Here is an 18,995-nt window from a genome sequence, read left to right as displayed (position 1 = left end):
AAAATTAGAGACACTGGACTAATTTTGACTTTTATTCTTATTATTCTTAGAATTCTTATTATTGAGCTAAAAGATTTATGTCAATAAAAAGTTTAAAATGCCACTAAAATAAATTCAAAAACATTGTTTCCCAAGATTTATTAGAAAAAATAGAAAAATATAACAAATTCTTTGCGACAAAATTAGAAAGTACTTATTCTTAAAGTATATTTGTATCGTATAATAATGAAACTAAATTAATACTTCGTCAGGTACCCTTTGTTCTCAGAAACTTTTTGACATTTCTTTGGCATCGATCCAATGCGATTGGAAATTATAGCCGGAACTATTGATTTCCAGACATTTTCGAGGTCTTCAAATAATTGAGCACGAATACTGATATTTTTGGTGCGCATTTGTTTCTCAATTATCTACCAGATATTCTCAGATTCTCAATTAGCTTTGAGTCCGGACACTGTGGTGAATATTCCGACTACTCAGCTTTAAATGTAATTTATGATTTTACTATCTTGGCAACAGCTTCTTTCTTTTCTTTTTAAATACGGACCTGTACTTTTATTTCCCTTTAAAATCATGTATCGCATTCGTATTATACGGTTTTTTCACCGAAAATAGTTAACATAGACACGTTTATTTACACACTTCATTACGAAAAAACCGATCACTCACGACTAGATATTTATTTTTACTGGCTTAGTTTACAACTATTTAAATTTCGCGCCAATATTCCAAAATTTACTTCATTAAACTAACTATCGGCGATTTGGTTCCCTATATACTCGGCTAAACGCTATTCCAGATGCTTCTCGCCAACCTTCTAAACGTTGCGTCGTCCGGTGTGTTACTTGTTATTCCGAAATGACGGAGAATCTGAGAGATAGAGAAACGGAGAGCTGGTTTCTCGTTGTTTACAATATCGTTGCACTATGCGGTTTACGACGTTTTGGCATAGAAATAACCATCATCATGATTTTTCTTTTGCAATGAAACAACAAGTTTACCTTGCTACAAAATTTAATATGTAGCTTAATGACAACAAAATAAAATATATATGTCTATAAGCATGTCAGGCACAACACGCTTCGGTAGTATGATTTAATACATTTAAAATATACTTAAATCTCATACCCCTAATAAATTAAAACACAAAATGGATGTTCTGTATAAACAAAAAATATTTTATAAAATACATGCATTTCATATTATAAGATTATACATTAAACTTAACTCCTTTAATGTTTTATATACAAAAATATAGACAATACATCGAGAATCAATTTAAATAAAACTGTACAATATTTTTAGTGTTATTAAATTCTAGCTTCCATGTGAAGACACCTGAAAAAAAAAAGAATATATTATGAGATAAATGCAAATGTTATTAAAATAGCTTATTTATGAGCCATTTTACATGATTAATAGGTACTTAAAGTAAGAAACAAAATGATATGCGTCAAGTAATGCTTGTAGACTTTCGGGAATTTTTTAGTTTAATGTTTCGTAATATTTTTTTAGTCTTCAAATTCAATATTTAATAATAGCAAGATGATATGCGAAAAAAAACGGTTGGCTTAAATAATGCAATCATAAATCTTCAAACTTTTAAAAAATACCTATGTATACAGATGTCTCTGTTAAAGTTATTAAATAAGGGTCCGATGTTTCGCAGGGTAATTTTTATTTTTAAGATAAAAAATTCCTATATATTACATATATTGCTATGTTTTCAAGATACAGGGTTTTAAGATTTATTTTTATTTTTCTTTTTTCTGCATAATTTCCTAAATAATGTTGATTTCTGAACGAAAATTGGTACCTTAAGGTTTTTGACATAAGAAATTTGAATTTCTCCTTGGTTTAGCTTTTACTTGTAGAGGGCGCTATCTAAGTGTCTTTTATGACTTTCAAAGACTCATGACTTCGTTCATGTACAACCCTGTATGATATTTTTGGTCAGAGAAATAAATTCCCTAATAATTTTCACGCGAAAAGAGTATTCTATTAGATGTCACTAGGAGGAGTTTTTGAAATTGTTAAGTTTGAAATAATTCATGCATGTGTTTTAAAAAAGTTAAACTTTTGTAAAATAACCTTTTCTAATTAAAATGAAATATTTTTAAAGAAAATTAAACAGACGAACACTTAATAAACGGGGTGAAAAACCAGATCAAAATTACAATAATAATTATTCTTCTCATTGATTCGCGTGCGAGTCTATTATTATTCGATGCCGCAGTTCTTCATTTTAAATAGATATTTAGTAAACTAAGATTTTTAGATGCCCGCAAAGAAAATAAACCAAACTATTCGTTAATAGTTTGGTTAGATACACCTTTCTAAACTTTAAGGGCGGGATCCTCCCCTACCTACCCAACGATTATAGAAATTTGAATTCAAATTGTCGCGCTTGAATGCTAAAATGTGCCGAGGGCCGTCATGCATAAATCATGTCATTCTATAGTTTAAGAGGCAAATTCTCCAGTAAAATAGGCAAATCCTCTTCAAGAAAATGATGATGTACGTTTTCGATATGTGTTTTTACACGTGCACATATCAAATAGCATGTGTTATCCTATAGCTGATTGGTGACAGGTGTGTGTTATTAGTATGTCGTCGTTCAGGTCTGATGATGCTCAACTCTGAGCGAAGCATGTAACCACTTCAAGAATAAATTTTATTATATGACTTTTGAGATTGAGGCTTTGTGTTTTTTTATCTATTTAAAATTATATTGGGGTCTCGAAGCGAAATTAATATAATATAATTATATTTTTAGATAAATTTTTTCAAGTTATAAGAAAATTTTTAATTTTCTCAAATTTAGGCAAGTTGGCTTTGAAATATACAACTTACATGAGGTAAAGCTACTTAATTGAGCGAAAACATTGCCATCCTGTTCAATACATTTCTGAGCAGACTGTAGCTTTAAAATAGATCTTCCATTCTACTAATCCAATATCCAAATAATCTTTCAGCGCTCCAGATATTATGAGGTCAACGTTATCTAGGTGCCATCATAAAACACAGGTCCTATTATTTGGTTTCCTTTTAAGCCGCGCCAAATGTTTATACCAAATTGATTTTAAAGGCTTCTGGGATCATTAAGGAAAATATTTTTTTGGGATCAATCGTGTAAATTTTTACCTTTGTTCAAAAAATTAGTTTCGTCCCTCCAAGTTATACAGTTTAAAATATTATCATTCGCTTCATAAGCATTACGCAGCCAGTTGCAAAAAGCAAGTTTTCTTTCGTTATCACCAGGCAACAATATTTATACTGGTCGATACTTATATGGTACAAATTTGTGTTTCTTTATACCCGCTATATGGTTACTAAGCTCACACCGTAAGCTCTTGCTAAACCTCTAGTTGAGTTTTACATATAAGCTTCAAAATATACCAAAATAGAAATTTAAACATCCTCGGTTACTATAAATTGATCCCTTCTTCTAGTTCTTTTAAACACATTTTTTCTAAGTATCTTTAGTTTGGCAAGTTACGAGTCTGAAATCTCTGGAGGTACTCTCTATATATTCTTCTATACTTCACTATTTTTTCGGCAAACAGTCTAACATATAAAATTTTTCAATTTACGTAAAAGCTTTGCTAACGTGTAACTGCCAGTTTTTATTTATTTTATGAAATCTCTATGGCTACTCTCATTTTATTATTCAAACAATGATTTATTTGTTTTCCTCTCAAAAAATTCAAAGCCTACTTGCCTAAATTTGAGAAAATTATTAATATCGGTACAGTTTTGTTACTTTTAGGTTTAGGCTATTAGTGTAACTAAACTTGTTAAATATTTTTTCACATTTTCTCAAAAACTCAATGTTTTTTTTTCTATTTTCACCATTTTATTCAGCAGAAAAAATTCTACTACCCGAAAGATATCGTAGTATAATAGGTCTGACTAAATCTGATCTAACTCTCATTCCATACCTTTGCAGTTTTTCCAATAAATGTTTTTTTAATGCGATAAGAATAAGAAAGATCTTCCTTATTTCCAATAGAATGTGATTTAGACAGTAAAAACTGTTTAGACTGATCTGACTCTCACTGATTATGACCTATGCTATGACCTAAGTCACTTAGGAATTTCTTCTTAACAAAATTTCACTTTCTGTATAAAAAAGCTCTTTGCTGTGCATTTGCTATTTCAAATATTTTAATAAAACTGGGGATTAAGCTTGTAAGACAATAGTTTTACATGATGGTTCGGTCAGCTTTGTCGTGAGCTTCAAATGGCTAAGAAACATTGTATGCTTAAAAGAATTTACTATATAGGGTGTTACAAAATTGAGTGCAAATATGCTCCCCCTCAGAACTACATCCTACGCAAATTGCTTCAAAAAAAAAAAAAAAAACGATTATTTGGAACCGTGCTATTTTCATTTTCCGTCCCAAAAATGGCGTGAATTCAATTTTAGAGAAGGATTCAGAAGGGCTTACTCTTCTGATGTCTCCTATGTTATTTTTTTGACAGGATATTTGAAAATCTAGAAACACCATCTAGTTACCCATGAAAAAATCTGAAATTTTTGTCTTTTGCATTTTTTTGATTCAATAAACCGTTTTCGAGAAAGCCACTGGTAAACGAAAGGGGAGCATTATTAAACTAGATTAACTATCAAATTACAAAAAACAAAGTGGGCCGTGACTGCTTGCATTTTGTAAAATCAAATTAATTGTATCGGAAAAATACAAGAAACGATAATTATTTTCATAGGTAGACTAAGTTCTAGATTGTCAATTTTTTTTATCGGAAACATAAGATATGGGCCATCATAAGGGTAAGCCCCCTTGAATCCATCCCGAAAAATGACGTAAGCCCAATTTTCAGAAAAACGGAATATGTCAAGGGTACTCCAAAAAACAGGAACTTACAAATTTTCAAGAGGTTTAACGCATAACTGTAGTCAGTGATCCAAATAATCAATTTTCTTCAAGCAATTTGCGCGGGCTGTAACTCTAAAGGGATGCATTTTGGGACACATCAACCTCAACAATACACTGTTAAAATACTTTAATAAGATAAAAAAGCTCTAAAATTTTATTTTCGAACTTAAGGAGTACAAGTTCTGATACTTCTTACACTAACTGGTGTAAGAAAGAAGGTCTTATGATTGTAATATATATTACATGAAAAGAAAATAAAGTTTCATATAAGATTAGATATAGTAAAACTGTTACGTTTTTTTCACCCTTAATTTCACCAACAATTAGGCAAAGATTTGAACTGAGGCATTTTCAAAGAAAACAGTGACTAAATTTCCTTTCATTGTGAGTGCTCATGAATGTTGTCCACTGTTCATGGTCCATTATATAAAGTTTGCAAGAAAATTAACTGATTCGAGATCGAAATAATCTTAAATCTCTCAGCGATTAAAATTTACATTCTAACATAACAACGGTCCGAAGCATACAGCAAGTCTTGTTAGGCAGTGCTTTACTGATAACCATATTAGAATCTTAAAGTGGTCGCTTAAATCATTGGATGTTATTATTATTTATATTAAAAAATTTTAAGTTGTCAATCAAAATATGCAAATAACAAATACTGTACAATTAACAAATACGAGGAACCTTGGAAGTCTATTATGATAAAATTATCAATAATGTATTTTATTCCTAAATTTTTGTTACTGCCTTTGTGTATTTTTTTAATGGTGTGTCATTTATTTAATAATTTTCCAGTAAGTCCAAATAATTAGGCTTTGTCTTAACAAAAATAATATGACTTCTATTTTGTGCGATACTGTGGAGACTGCAGTTTTGCCTGTTGATTTAAACTAAGAAATTTAAGTGGTGAATTTAAGTGCAAAAAGTGGCCAATAGGCCTTATGCCACTTCGCTTTGACAATTACACTGGGGGGATTTTAAATGAAAGATTAGTGCGGTTATAACAGAAAAAAAGGAGAAGTTTCAATACATGTCCCATATAAGAACAGCAAAAATAATAGTAAGATAGTAACTTTGGATCTGAAAGTTGCCATCTTTAGTTGCGGAATATTACATGAGATGATCTTTCAAAAACATTTTCATTTCGCGACTAAGAATTCGATAAATGGCAGCTTGTATAATTACATTTTATACTATTCGAAAAAAATATAAACACTTACCAACCGCATAAGTATTCCATTAATGCTTAAATATTTAGACTATGAATCCAGATCGTCTTCCCTTTGGCTTGAAAAGTAAGAGGCTAATCCAGCAAATTCTCCACCGGATTCATCTTCGTACGGTTTGTTATTGGTACCATCTGAAGGTGGATCTGGAGGTTGAGTCTCATCATATGTATCTTGGTAGGGAGGCCTTGGTTCTTGAGATACCGATCTAGATTTTAAAAAACAATCCGTAACTGTAGAAGTTATTGTTCTAAGGTTTGTTTTAATAGCCGACAGTGAAAGACTTATGGGAATTAACCCGGTATTAAACAGAATACAAAAGACCTTCTGAAGCCCTAATATGTAATTAGACCCATTACACTTTATATATTGACCTGCAACCTTTATTGTTGTACATTTGGATCAAACATCTTTCGGACACAATCGGATAAGTTTTTATCGTTTATAATTATTAAAATTCGTTATTTAAAATATTGCGTGTACTCGGATATAAGAATAATCAATATTAATATAAAAATTATCCACAGATTATTGGATATATTATGTGATATAATTTAATCATAGTTACCAAATATAAGGGTAACATTAACCACGCATTCTTTGTATGGAGATATGAGGGTTTCTTTATGTTACTTTTTCTTTCAATTGACATGCTATGCACCAGTGGCGGCTCGTGGCTTTCTGTGGCGCAGGCAAGGCTACTTATACAAATATTTAAGGATATGAAAAATAAGAAGAAATATTATCATCCGTGTCAGCGAAAAGCCAATACTTGCAATGCTAAATCTTTTAAATCTAATCAATTTCCTCGAACTTGATTACTGTAAGAAATTATAGACCAACAAAACAATCATAAATTAAAAACACAACGAGATGCAAACGAGGCTAGCCTCCGTCTTTCTACAGGAAATAAAGTTTTTTGTTTAAGAAATATCAAATAGTCGATATTTCTTAAATAATTTTATGTATATTTTATATTTTTCTTTAATTACATGGAAATATCAAAACAACAATAAACAAATAGTTTACGAACATAAAAAATATTTTAAATGCAACTAATATTTCAAGAAAAAGTGCAAAATTAGGATATTTTTGACAATGTTTACTTATAATTAAAACTTTGACTCTTAAATAACCGTCATTTCCTATAAGTAATGCATACACTAAATAGTTCATAAATACCAAAAATGTATTAAGGTTAGGGGACCGAGACGGCTAATGATTAGGCTAAGAAATTTAATTATCTTGTACCCATAGTTTACTTACTTAATACTAAGTGCTGAATTAGTTATGATAAAAACATCCTCAATAATTGGTTTACGACCATATCATCAGAAAAATGTTTCAGGTTAGAAATTTACTGGCAGCAATGTTAGTCCAATTTTTCCGAAGATTTTTCAAATGAGAAATGTAACGTTTATATAAGAAATACAAGCCTTAACCCGCGGTTCTCCTCGCAGGCGAAGAGGGCGTCGCGCGCTTATGACTTTACGTCAACCAGGGTGACTTGTTATTGCAAAGTTAGCAATGTATTTATAAAAAGAACCATAACCATTACCTTCCGGGGATGAAAGTTAGTATGCCAAATTTCGTGTTAGTCCATTACGTTTGTTTTTAAGTTATAACGAAATCAACAAGCAGATCATAACGAAATAAACAATCACAAACAAACAGATCTAATATTTATAGATTAGAGGATTAGATTAATCAAAATGATTTTATTTTTGCTGGTATAATGATATAGCAAATTAGTTTGATGCATTTAGCAAGTTCACTATATTATTATTTTTTTGTTATCTAAATACAGAGTCCAATTAATTAAAATATTTCAAAATTCGGCCTTAAATCAGAATTTAAAAAAAAATATTATCCTTATGGGTTACCTTAAAGAACACTAGATGGCAAGTTCATAAAATTTCAGAAAGCCAAAATTAGCCACAATACATTTTTTAAAATGTGTCTTTTGCCTTAGAATTTTATATTAAAAATTTTATTTTATCAAAACTCACTCTTCGTATGATCCATCTTCTTCTCTACGATCTGATGAGTGGGGTTGGGGATAGGGCCCAAAATACTGCTCTGAGGTTTCATTTGAAGGGGGTACATTATCCAAAACAGGCTGTGCAGGTGGGTAATGCGGATGGCCAGTAGGCGGACCAGTCGATGTAGGCACAGCAGGAGGTAGAGGATAAGGCTGTTGAATATCATTTTGTTTAGTTTTGAAGACAAAAAATTAAAAAAAAAATCATTAGTTTTAACGGCCATAAATTGTTAAATACATAAAATCTATTTCCTATTGCTAAGAGAACAAGAAAAGATCGATAGCCATAAAGTGGCAATAAACCATTGGCGTTATAGGTAAGTATCATATTAGTAATTATTACATTATCAAGAACAGAGTTTACACTGTGGTATTAACTAGGTATTCTAGGTACTTCTAAAGGTACTCAAGTAATAAACAATGAAAGTATTGACAACTATGCGATCAATTATTCCAGTAGGTAGCTATACATTTAGATAGGTACCTGAATTGTGCAATCCTTATTTTAATTTGGAAGTTATGTTTTGCTATATAATATATATCCTAATAATAAAATATATTTTTAAGCATTAGTTGTCCTTTTGCAGCCAGAATTTTTTCAAAATTTAGACCCGTATTATATAAAGGACTATAGTACTAAATATACATCAAGTATCTTCAAGGATTGTTATAAGTATAGTTCCCACGTGTGCCAATATGACAGGAATATGACAGGCGAATTGACACATTTTATAGACTACTTAGTGAATAAAAAGGTGGAAACAGTGTTAAGTTGCCTGATGACAGTGTAAAAAAGACCCTTGGTAGAAAGCCATTAGAAGTTGACACAGCGAAAAGTACAATCAAAAGATCAGTACATTTTATTTTATAATGAGATCCCAACAAATAAAGACAAACATTTGAAAGTAATAAAAGAAAATTAAAATGTACCCGAAGTGGGAAGGAAAAGTTTTGGAAAATTTTACACGAACAAAATTTTTCTTGGCAAAAGGAAAATATATAATCTATTTTAAAAAGTATATAAGCAATAATCTATTGTAATACGAAATGTTTAAGGCAAATTAAAGAGTACCGAAGGGAGGAGAGAAACATTATTTATTTAGAAGAAACATGGGTTAATGAAGGACACACTGACAGACTGTTTTAGTAGGCTTATGGACTGGTTTAAAAGTTTTCTTCTGGTAACGGTTACAGATTAATAATTACGCATATTTTTATATGCTGATTTATTTGAATTCGAATCTAAGGCACCTGAAGATTACCATGAGAAAATTAACGCTGATGTCAATTCCCGAAAATTCCATTATTGTTACGGACAATGCCAGGTTTCATTCTAGCAGTTCAGCACAAGCAGATTAATTGCCTTTATTCAGCCTAACAAAACGGGAAATAAAAAATTGGCTTACTGAAAAAAACCTCTTGATAGTGATAAAAGCAAAGCTTCTAACAATAGTGAAAGAAAATAAGGCAAAATTTAACCAGCATGTTGTTGATAAAATGGCCAAAACACATAATATAATTGTTCTTCGATTGTCACCTCATCATTGCGAATTAAATTTCATAGAATTAATTTAGGCTCAAGTAAAAGGATTTATTGCTAGACATGCAACTTTTGAAAAGGCTGGTGGACAACGTTACCCAAGAAAACTGGAGCAATGCTGTAAACCAAATTATTAAAGTTAATCAATATCAAACCTTAATAATCTTCTTGAAGAAACCATAGAAATTTTGTCAACCTTTGAACAATCTTTGAACCAGTGACAATGGTCTGATTCGGATAAAAAAAATAAAAAAATCGTTTATTTTATGGACTACGCCCCATACCATAGTAATGTGTATAATATATGTAATCAACGTTAAATAACCATCAACTTAAGGGGCACTATTATATAATTTTGTAAATCAATTTCTAAAATATAATAATGAGTCAAATTTTTATTAAAATCTACTTCTATTGTAGGTGTAAGAACAAATTTTATTTATAATTTTAATCATTGCACTTCTTAATTTTTCACATTTTTTTTTCTGTTTAATAAAGCGAAATAAAAAATATTTGTTTGTGACTTTTTTAAATAATTAAAATCTTTATTATTTTAAATAACTGTTAGATTTTTAGGATTCTTTTTTGTAATTTATTAAATACCTACTAGCCATACTTCAGCCAGTCTTCAGTGTCTAAGATAAGGATGTCTATCATGTGGATCTTGAAAAATAAGGAGATAAGAAGATGGTTAAATTGGAGCAAAATTGGGCATCTTCAAGCCTAACAATATGCGTTTAGAAAGTTCTAAATTTTCAAGTAGTTTCAAAAGTATGCCCGAAAAACCAAAATTTGCCAATTCGGGATACTTTCGCACTTTGGACACTTTCTCATGGCTACTTTTTATGCTCTACAAAACAGCATTGAGAGATTTTCCGTACGAAGGTTCGTTTCGGAGAAACCATCATCAACTTTATTTTTCATATGGCGTATAAAAAAAGTATACCCTATATTGGATAGAATATTTTATTACGAATTAAACGATGATACAAATATCTTTTGTGAATTTCTTATTTTGTGAATTGGTTTTGACATATAGTGTTTTTGAACTTTATTCTTGCGTCTTGTTGCTACAGTTTTTTTTCTTTTTCAAAATGGAATGTTTTTTTTACCTGAGAAAAAGTTTAATATGTTGAAATCTTATATCCTATGCTACAGCGACGCCGTTAAAGCTGGTCCTATACATTTAAATAACTATCCAGCGAGAAAACAACCCTATATAAAAATTTTCAGACGATTGGCTTCTAATCTTAAACGGTATGGTGCATTCAAGACACCAGTATTGTCAAGAAATACACCCTGCATAATTACCATATCCAATAAAATGCAACCGCAGTAGACAGGTTGTATGCAGAAAGCTTAAGAAATCATAACGGCTCACGTAGATTTATAAATTTACATATTAGAGTTCGTGACACGGGGAATTTTAACGAACAAAGAGGAGGCCACGCTGAAGAGCTGCTCAACCTGAAAGGTTAGGAAGGAAGGCATTTTAGAAATGGTCGAAGACGACCCAACAATGAGTACTAAAGCCATAGCAGCTCAAGTTGAAGTTTCTCATAGTAAAGTGTGGAAGACAATACGACAAGAACAGTATTATCCTTGTCATTATCAACGGCCGTACAACTTGAAGATCATTCTAGAATAGTTGTATTTTGCCAGTGGCTTTTAGGAGAGTTCAACAGAAATGAAAATTTTACGATAATTAATAATTAATTTAGGGTTTTCGCATGTTGTTCACCGTTCAACATAAAAAGATCTAATTTCCAACATAGGTTTTCATTAAATGTTTGGCCGGTGGAATTTATTTAGATTTTCTTTTGAGATATTGTGTCACAATTATTAGAAGATGCTCCTCTAAATGTGAGACAGAATATGTGGTTGCTACATGAGGCTCTACAACATTTAAGACGAAAAGTTCATGAACATCTAAATAAGCAGTTTCCGAGTAGATGGATAGTAGACCCATTTCTTGGCCTCCTCGCTCAACAGATTTGACCCCTCGCGATTTTTTTCTGTGGGGCTATTTAAAAGAGTTGGTATATGATGGTGCAGTAAATACTCCAGAAAAACTTCGCGAGAGAAAAACAAGCGCGCGCATTGATAATTTTTGTGATTTATTTCGTGGACACCAGTATTTTATTTTTGAAGCTTTAAAAGATTCGTGGATTCGCCGAGCAAGTATGTGGCGATTGAACAGATGGGGAAAATTTTGAACAATTTTTGTGAAAACTGTAGCCAATTAACTTAATAAAGATTTTTAAAAAAATAATTTTCAATAATGCAAAGTAATTCTCTTATTACGCAACTCTTATATAAGTGATTTTTGAAATATAAACCTCTTTTGACGAATTCTACAAGGTGTTAAAATAAATGACTTAACTTTGAAAACAACCTGTGTAAAATTACAGTACGAAAGATACGACAAAACTAAAGATTCACAAATTTCTTATTTCAAGGTTTGCTTTCATGCTATTTTATTCTTTTTATCTATTCGAAAAACTATCAATTGTTTCATAAAACTATCAACTGTTGTTGACTACTTGTGGCATCAAAATGTTATCCGTGTTATTATTAAATAAAATGTAGTTAGGGCTACAAAAGCATCAATACCGGAAGTGACTGAAAACAAATCATCTTGTCAATTGATAGGAATTTGATGCAACGTCGTCAAATTGTTTTGTTTTACTTAAACAAATTAAAAACTTAAAAATAAAAAATTATTTGTTTGCGATACCTAGTATATTTACCTGATTTGTACTTATTATACCTTATTTATTTAATTTTTTCATACCTGATTTTCAAATGAATTTACTAGAAAATAAATACAAACTAGTAGAAATCGCCTAATATTAATAATCTTCGTTTAGTTATAAATAATTTTTAATAAGAAACTTTTCTTATATCTTTGACTATTGAAACTAGGAAAATACCTTAAATATCGACATTTAATATATTTTCGGTTTTATTACATTTTATTATACAAATAAATAAAATATATAAAACATAAAATACATACATACATAAAATATTTATAAACAAAAAATAACATTTGTTTTAGTTTTCAGTCCAAAATATGATTACTTCTGATAATAATAACTAGTCAGGGAAGAATCAAAAAGTAAAATTCCAAACTTCATTATCATTAAAACTATTGCAGTTATTAAAAAAACGAAGGCTATCTTTTACTTATATTTGTTTGAGGAATTCAAAAGTATGCACTTCCGGTCAAACTGGAAGCGGTATTGAAATGTGACTGATATGTAATTAAAATTATTTTAAGATATAGACTTACTTGCGGCGGTGGTGCGTCGTGTGCCGGCGGGGGTGGTCCATCATTGTTAGGAACTCCACGAACGTCAGGCGGAAACGTATGAGGGTGATGCGAGGGTGGTGCTCCCGTCGAAGAAGTGGGAACATAAGGTTGTGAAATTGGAGGTGGGACCCCAGCTGTTGTAGAATGGGATGGAGGGATATAGGGCTGGTTAGGCTGCGGAGGTTCGGAGTTTGCACTAGGCGGTGGATTGTAAGAATTAGTTGTGGAAGCTAAAAGAGCCGTCGTCTTGGGTGGAGAGATGTAAGGCTGTGAGGTTGGAGGCGAAGCAGGTCTAGCGGTTGATGTTGGCGGTGCATCGAAAGTCTGCCGGATAGGCGGCGGAGACCCATTCGCGGGAGCACTCTGTGACACGTAAGGCTGAGAGTCAGGGGGCCCGTATGATTGGGAAACGGGTGGCTCAGGTCTATCCGTTGGAGGTCGCGCTCTAAATGGCGGGCGCAGGCCCATACGTGGCCTGGGTCCGCCTATGGGCGTTATAGGTGGTCCCAGTTGAGCGGGTGGTCCAGATGACGGTTGACTAATTGCTTCAGGATATCTTTAAAGAAGTATTAGCTTTAAGCATTTGCCCATCATCATCAATATAAACTACTCAAAATGAAAAAAGAGCCACTTGAAAAAATTTAAATAATTTTTTGTGTTATAGTTTTTTGAAAAAGTCATCATTTTCTCCTTTATTTGAGAAAGACTACTGTTAAAATTGTAAATGTCTTAAACCTGTCGCTTGTGAAATTTAGGAATAACAAATTCAAATTTCAATAAGTCAATGAATAATGATTTTATTTTTTCCATCTTTTAATAAGAGAGTATCTTAAAACTATTCTTAGTAGCGAGTATGCCCTCCTCTGGCTCTGATAACTTCAGCACAACAACTGGGCATTCTCTCAATCGGGTAGCTGTTCCCATTCTTGAATAAGAAGTTATTTAAATTGGTGGATGGTTGGTATAGGCTGCCGCTCAAATAATCTTCGTCCCAATGAATCCCGCAGATGTTTGATGGGATTGAGATCTGGATTGTTAACCCGCCATTGTTGTTGTTCTAGCCACGTGTGGCTCAGCATTATCGTGTAGTAAAATGAAATCTACTCCCATATTATCTGCAAAAGGAATCACGTGTGGGGTAAAAATGTCTTCTTACTAATGTAATGACGTTAAGGAATCGTTTGCAATTCCCACTAGACACAGTTTTTTTTTTCTGCGCCCATTTAAATATATACCAGCCCATACCACACTAGACCCTCCGCTAAACCGAACAGTTTCTTGCACAGCTGAGTCCAAATACCGCTCATCTGTTCGTCGCCATACCCGACCTCGTCCATCATTGTAATGTAAGCAGAATCTGGACTTATCCCTAAACAAAATATTACTCCATTGTGGTATTGTCCAATGATGTGGTTCGGCAAAAATTCTTCGAGCTCGTCGATGCTCTGCTGTTAAACGGGGCACTCTAACCGGCCTCCTAGCCCGCAACTCAGACTTATGAAGTCTATTACGTACTGTTTGATAAGAAATTCTGGTTCCCGTTGTGGTTGCTAATTGATTTTGAAGCGCTCGTGCAGTAGTGGTTCGTTCCTTAATCGCCCACAGACTTAAACGGTCTTCTCGAGCTGATGTGGCCCTTTGAGATTGAGGATACGGCCTGCTTCTGATAATGCCATATATTAAATACAGAGTCCATGCTCTGTTTCATATTAAGAATTTCTGCAACTCTTCTTCTGGAATAACCTTCCTCAATTAACGTCACTGCCCTAGCGATTTCAACTTCGTTTAAGTATACTCTACGGCATATTCTTCTACATAGTACATCAATATTTACGTTTTCCCTGTAAATTTTAACTAATTGTTTTTAAGTAACCCCACAAGAAGTAATCAAGTGGGGTTAGTTCTGGCGATCTGGGAGGCCACTGGATGGGGCCATATGTTCCTATCCACTGATCACTAAAAGTAGTACTTAGAAAATGATAAGTCCCTTTGTAGTTGTAGGCAGTTGACTGCATTTTCGACATCTTGTCGAAAATGCAGATGATGTCTACTTATAAGATCCAAATCGTCTAAGAAATTATTAAAAATTTCCGTACTAAATTTTAAATATCTTTCACCAGTTAGGGTGTCCCCATAAAAGAACGGGCCAACAAGTTTTGAACCAATTATACCGCAGCAAACGTTGAAAATAAAACGGACTTATGGACCTCTTGAATGTACTAAAGATTTTCTCTTGACCAATAATGGTGGTGTTTTCTATTAAACAGTCCAGAATTTGAAAAATGTGATACATCTGTCCATAAAGTGCAACGAAAGTTATTTACATTTTGTCGACAGAAGTTAAGATGCCAATGGCAAAAAACAAGTCTTTTCTCTGGATCCCCTGTCAAAAGAAAATTATTACTTATATGGAATAATTTTCTACTTTTTTAAAATCCTTTGAACCGTACCATAACTGAAATTAGAATCCTTTAGAATATCTGGTATTAAATTCTCACGATAAGCTTCGAAATATCCAATAACTGCAATTTCCGTGGCTCGCTTATTATGAGTTCTTCTTTGCCACTGTTTTAGCAAAAACATTTTCGTTGCCCCTAAATTGTCAATAAAGTCTCAGAAAATATCGTTGATACAGTTGAATGCGAGCGGGATATAATTCAGTGTAGTATTGTCTTGCTATCAAAGAGGATTTTCTCAATCTCATTTGATTTTGTTAAAATCAATAACTGACACAATAAAGCTTATAAACGAGTATTTGACAAACACACTAATGTTTGACATTATTTGATTTTATCATTGTTTTCCAAAGCCTTCTAGTTGCGAGGATGTCCAGTTTAGCAATTTATCGTCGCTTATCCGAATGCTATCAAAATGCGAAGGCCATGTTGTTGTCATAACCGTCTTAATATTTTAATACTGCAAATGATTATCGTTAAAAAATTTATCGTTATTTTGAGTTTAATTTTGACTCTAGCAGAAGTTATTATCAATTTTTTGGTTTAAAATTTGATGTTTTAACAGAAAAAAAATATACAGGGGTTGCCATTTAAAAAATGTTATTTAACTGAAAAATAATCAATTCAATTATTTTTTTTTCTTCTGATTTTTACCAGTTTTAAAAATTTAAACAACTTTGTATTTTCACTGATAACAAAGTTACCAATGGTGGACACTTAATTTACACTCTACAATGGGCGCTGGTAACTGATCAGACACTGTCTATTAAAAACTGGCTTAACATTTTTTTCATAGCTTGGAAGCATATTTGATTGCCACACGACTGTTGCTCAAGACTTTTAAATGCGTTCTTCTCTTTTAAAATTCCAAATTACAAAAAAAAAAAACAAAGAGTGGCAATTCGTGTGTCAAAGATAGCACTAATAACACAAGAGACTAAAAATGTTATACGTAAACGCCTTGTGCGTGCGCGAAATAAAGATGCTTCAAATAGCGAATGGAAAATATGTTGTTTTTTTTAAATAAGGATTTTTTACAGAAAGTGACTGAATAGCTAATTATCAAATATTTATGATATAAATTTAATAATTTGTTGGAAAAGAATAGTTTCATCCTATTCGTATTTTGAATGGCGTGGAATAGGCGTGGATGAAACAGCTGCGCCTGAGGGTTCCCAATGATGAAATGATGTCGCCTCATTGAATTTCTGATGTTATTTCAAAGACTCTAGAGTAGATAGAAATTTAAAAATCTCTCCTAGAAATTGTGTTTTTACCAAATAAAAAAAATGGCTTCGACTACTGCAATTTGAAAAAAATATCTAAGGGATTGAAACTGCGTTGTAAAATGGTTTAAAAAGGAAAACTAAAATAAGCAAATACTACTCGTAAATGTAAGGTTCATATAAGGAATATCAATAATATACTTTTTAACTTACCTATTCATTCGAGGACTGCCTCTAGGTCCGCCTCGTAAGCTTGGCCTGTGAACTGGCTTAGAACCATTGCCGTTAGGTGCAGGCGGCCCAGAAGCTCTTGACGCAGGATCTGAGAGGTTAACGGGAATTGTGTCAGATACAGGAGATCCCATTTGCCGATGTGCAAACATGGGATGATTAGGATGTACACGAACGTTTAAAGGTCCACGTGGATAGTGGTTTATACTGGGTTGAGCTGGAACGGGATGTCTATAGGGTACTGGAGCTCGAGGTCCACCTATGAAATGATTTAAATGAATTTTAAAATTATTGGAGAGAAAATGTGAAGAGTAATTGTAGAAATATATATTTTTTAAATAATTAGTAATAATAATTTTTTGACAATAAACAAATTTTTAAAACCTACTTATAACACTACTACTACTTATAACACTCAAATATATAAAATAATAAGTCTTCGATTGTTTGCTTTGTTATTTATCCAATAAAAATTTAAGTTGATTTAATTAATTATATTTGAGACAATTAAGGACAATTAATTGATGATGCTACAAGTATTATATTCGGAAGATATCAAAATGGTATTAAATGGAAATATCTTGTGATACTTGTGTGATACGTAAATGATTCTATATATTTAAAACTAAGGTAAATCCATACTTCTTTGAAAATAAGAGAAATTATTGTGTTTAAAGCCTATGTAATCAACGAAAAATGTGCAATTTTTATTGCAATGAAAGCTTAAGTCAGATTAAGTGTCGTACGGTGAATATCAATGTTCTCTTTGCCTTAAACCTTATTATGAATTGACGCAATATCGTTCCAATATTTCAATGCTCCCTATATTCGATTGAACGATAGCTGAAACTAAAAACAACGCCATTCCTCCATCTCGCTATAAAATAAAAAAGATAACCTAATATATTTTTGTTTTATTTGTAAAAAAAATCCAATTTCGTTCCTGTGGAACTAGGTTAAAGTGGCATAAAATTAACGATTCGTATTTCAGAAAGTAAATAACTGGATCGAAAATTTTTATACGATTTTTGATTTGGTTTCCATACGACGATATTTAAATGAATTCGAAGACCCAAGCCCAACTACCATTCAAACAGACTTCAAATTACTATCCAGTCAATAAAACACTTGTAGTTAGAGAATTATAGTATTTTATGACAATAAATACTACGTCAAATTAACTCAACTGTGGGTTAAGGTTGGTTAAATAAGACTCCACTTTAAGATAAATTCTAATTCTAACTAAAAAGTTTTGTTACAAAAAAAAATTCTTATGTTTGAACTAATTTTAAGTAAATTTGCACAAATAAAAGTAAGATATTCATTTATTTAACCACAAATGTCATTCAGATATTGCAAATACGGTACTCTATTAACTCAATATGTATCCCATTCATACTATGAAAGCGTTTTCTGTGTGCCTATAGGCTGCTGATAAGTAAGTCAAAAGGGCTGCTTAATTTTTGCATAGAACACCATATAAAAAATAGGAAATTTATTGAAAAAAGTCTGGTAAGATTTTGGGTTTCGGAATCTGTGAAATGAAAGTCCAGTTTAACTCAAAATGGCCGACGTTTTGCAAAAAATATTTGCTTCTCAGAGCGCTAAAAATACAGGATTTTTTTTTTGTTGAGAAATACAAGTTTTACATATAATTCGGGGACACACGAAAATCGGAACACTAACCGAAGTAACACAAACATTCTTATTTTAAATGAGACACTTGGTATACTGTTACGTATAGAAAATAATATTCAGAATAATTATAGAGAACAATTATACTGCATTTTCTACTTTTTGTTTTATACGCATAGAATTTTTTTTCAAATTTTAAAATAGGGTCATGAATGCCTTAAAAGTTTTCATTTTTAATCAAGTAATCACGGAAAAATAGTTTTAGTTGCGTTTTATGACTTTATGAATTTTTTTAAACGTCTATTAAAAATCTCCAAACTAGCAATTTTGGCAATTACTTTATATTTTTAAATAGCGCGTTATTGGGAACAATCAATTTCGAAATGCGGTTTTTTTTCTCCATAATTTGATATGATTACATAT

General features: G+C 31.9%; 1 protein-coding gene across 1 annotated transcript in view; it reads right to left on the bottom strand.

The window, feature by feature from the left end:
* Positions 1-1,157: 1,157 nt before the first annotated feature.
* LOC126742673 (remodeling and spacing factor 1) overlaps positions 1,158-18,995 on the bottom strand; it is a 73,170-nt gene continuing 55,332 nt past the window's right edge. The window contains exons 24-28 of the mRNA XM_050449418.1: positions 16,920-17,196; positions 13,004-13,580; positions 8,137-8,321; positions 6,122-6,335; positions 1,158-1,338 (exon numbers count right to left, since the gene is read on the bottom strand). Coding sequence (XP_050305375.1) covers positions 6,161-6,335; positions 8,137-8,321; positions 13,004-13,580; positions 16,920-17,196 — 1,214 coding nt within the window. The 3' untranslated portion in view covers positions 1,158-1,338; positions 6,122-6,160. The remainder of the gene's footprint in view (positions 1,339-6,121; positions 6,336-8,136; positions 8,322-13,003; positions 13,581-16,919; positions 17,197-18,995) is intronic.

This window comes from Anthonomus grandis, chromosome 12 (assembly GCF_022605725.1).
Source record: "Anthonomus grandis grandis chromosome 12, icAntGran1.3, whole genome shotgun sequence".
In the NCBI taxonomy this organism is placed as follows: domain Eukaryota; kingdom Metazoa; phylum Arthropoda; class Insecta; order Coleoptera; family Curculionidae; genus Anthonomus; species Anthonomus grandis.
This window is presented reverse-complemented; position numbering and strand designations above follow the sequence as displayed.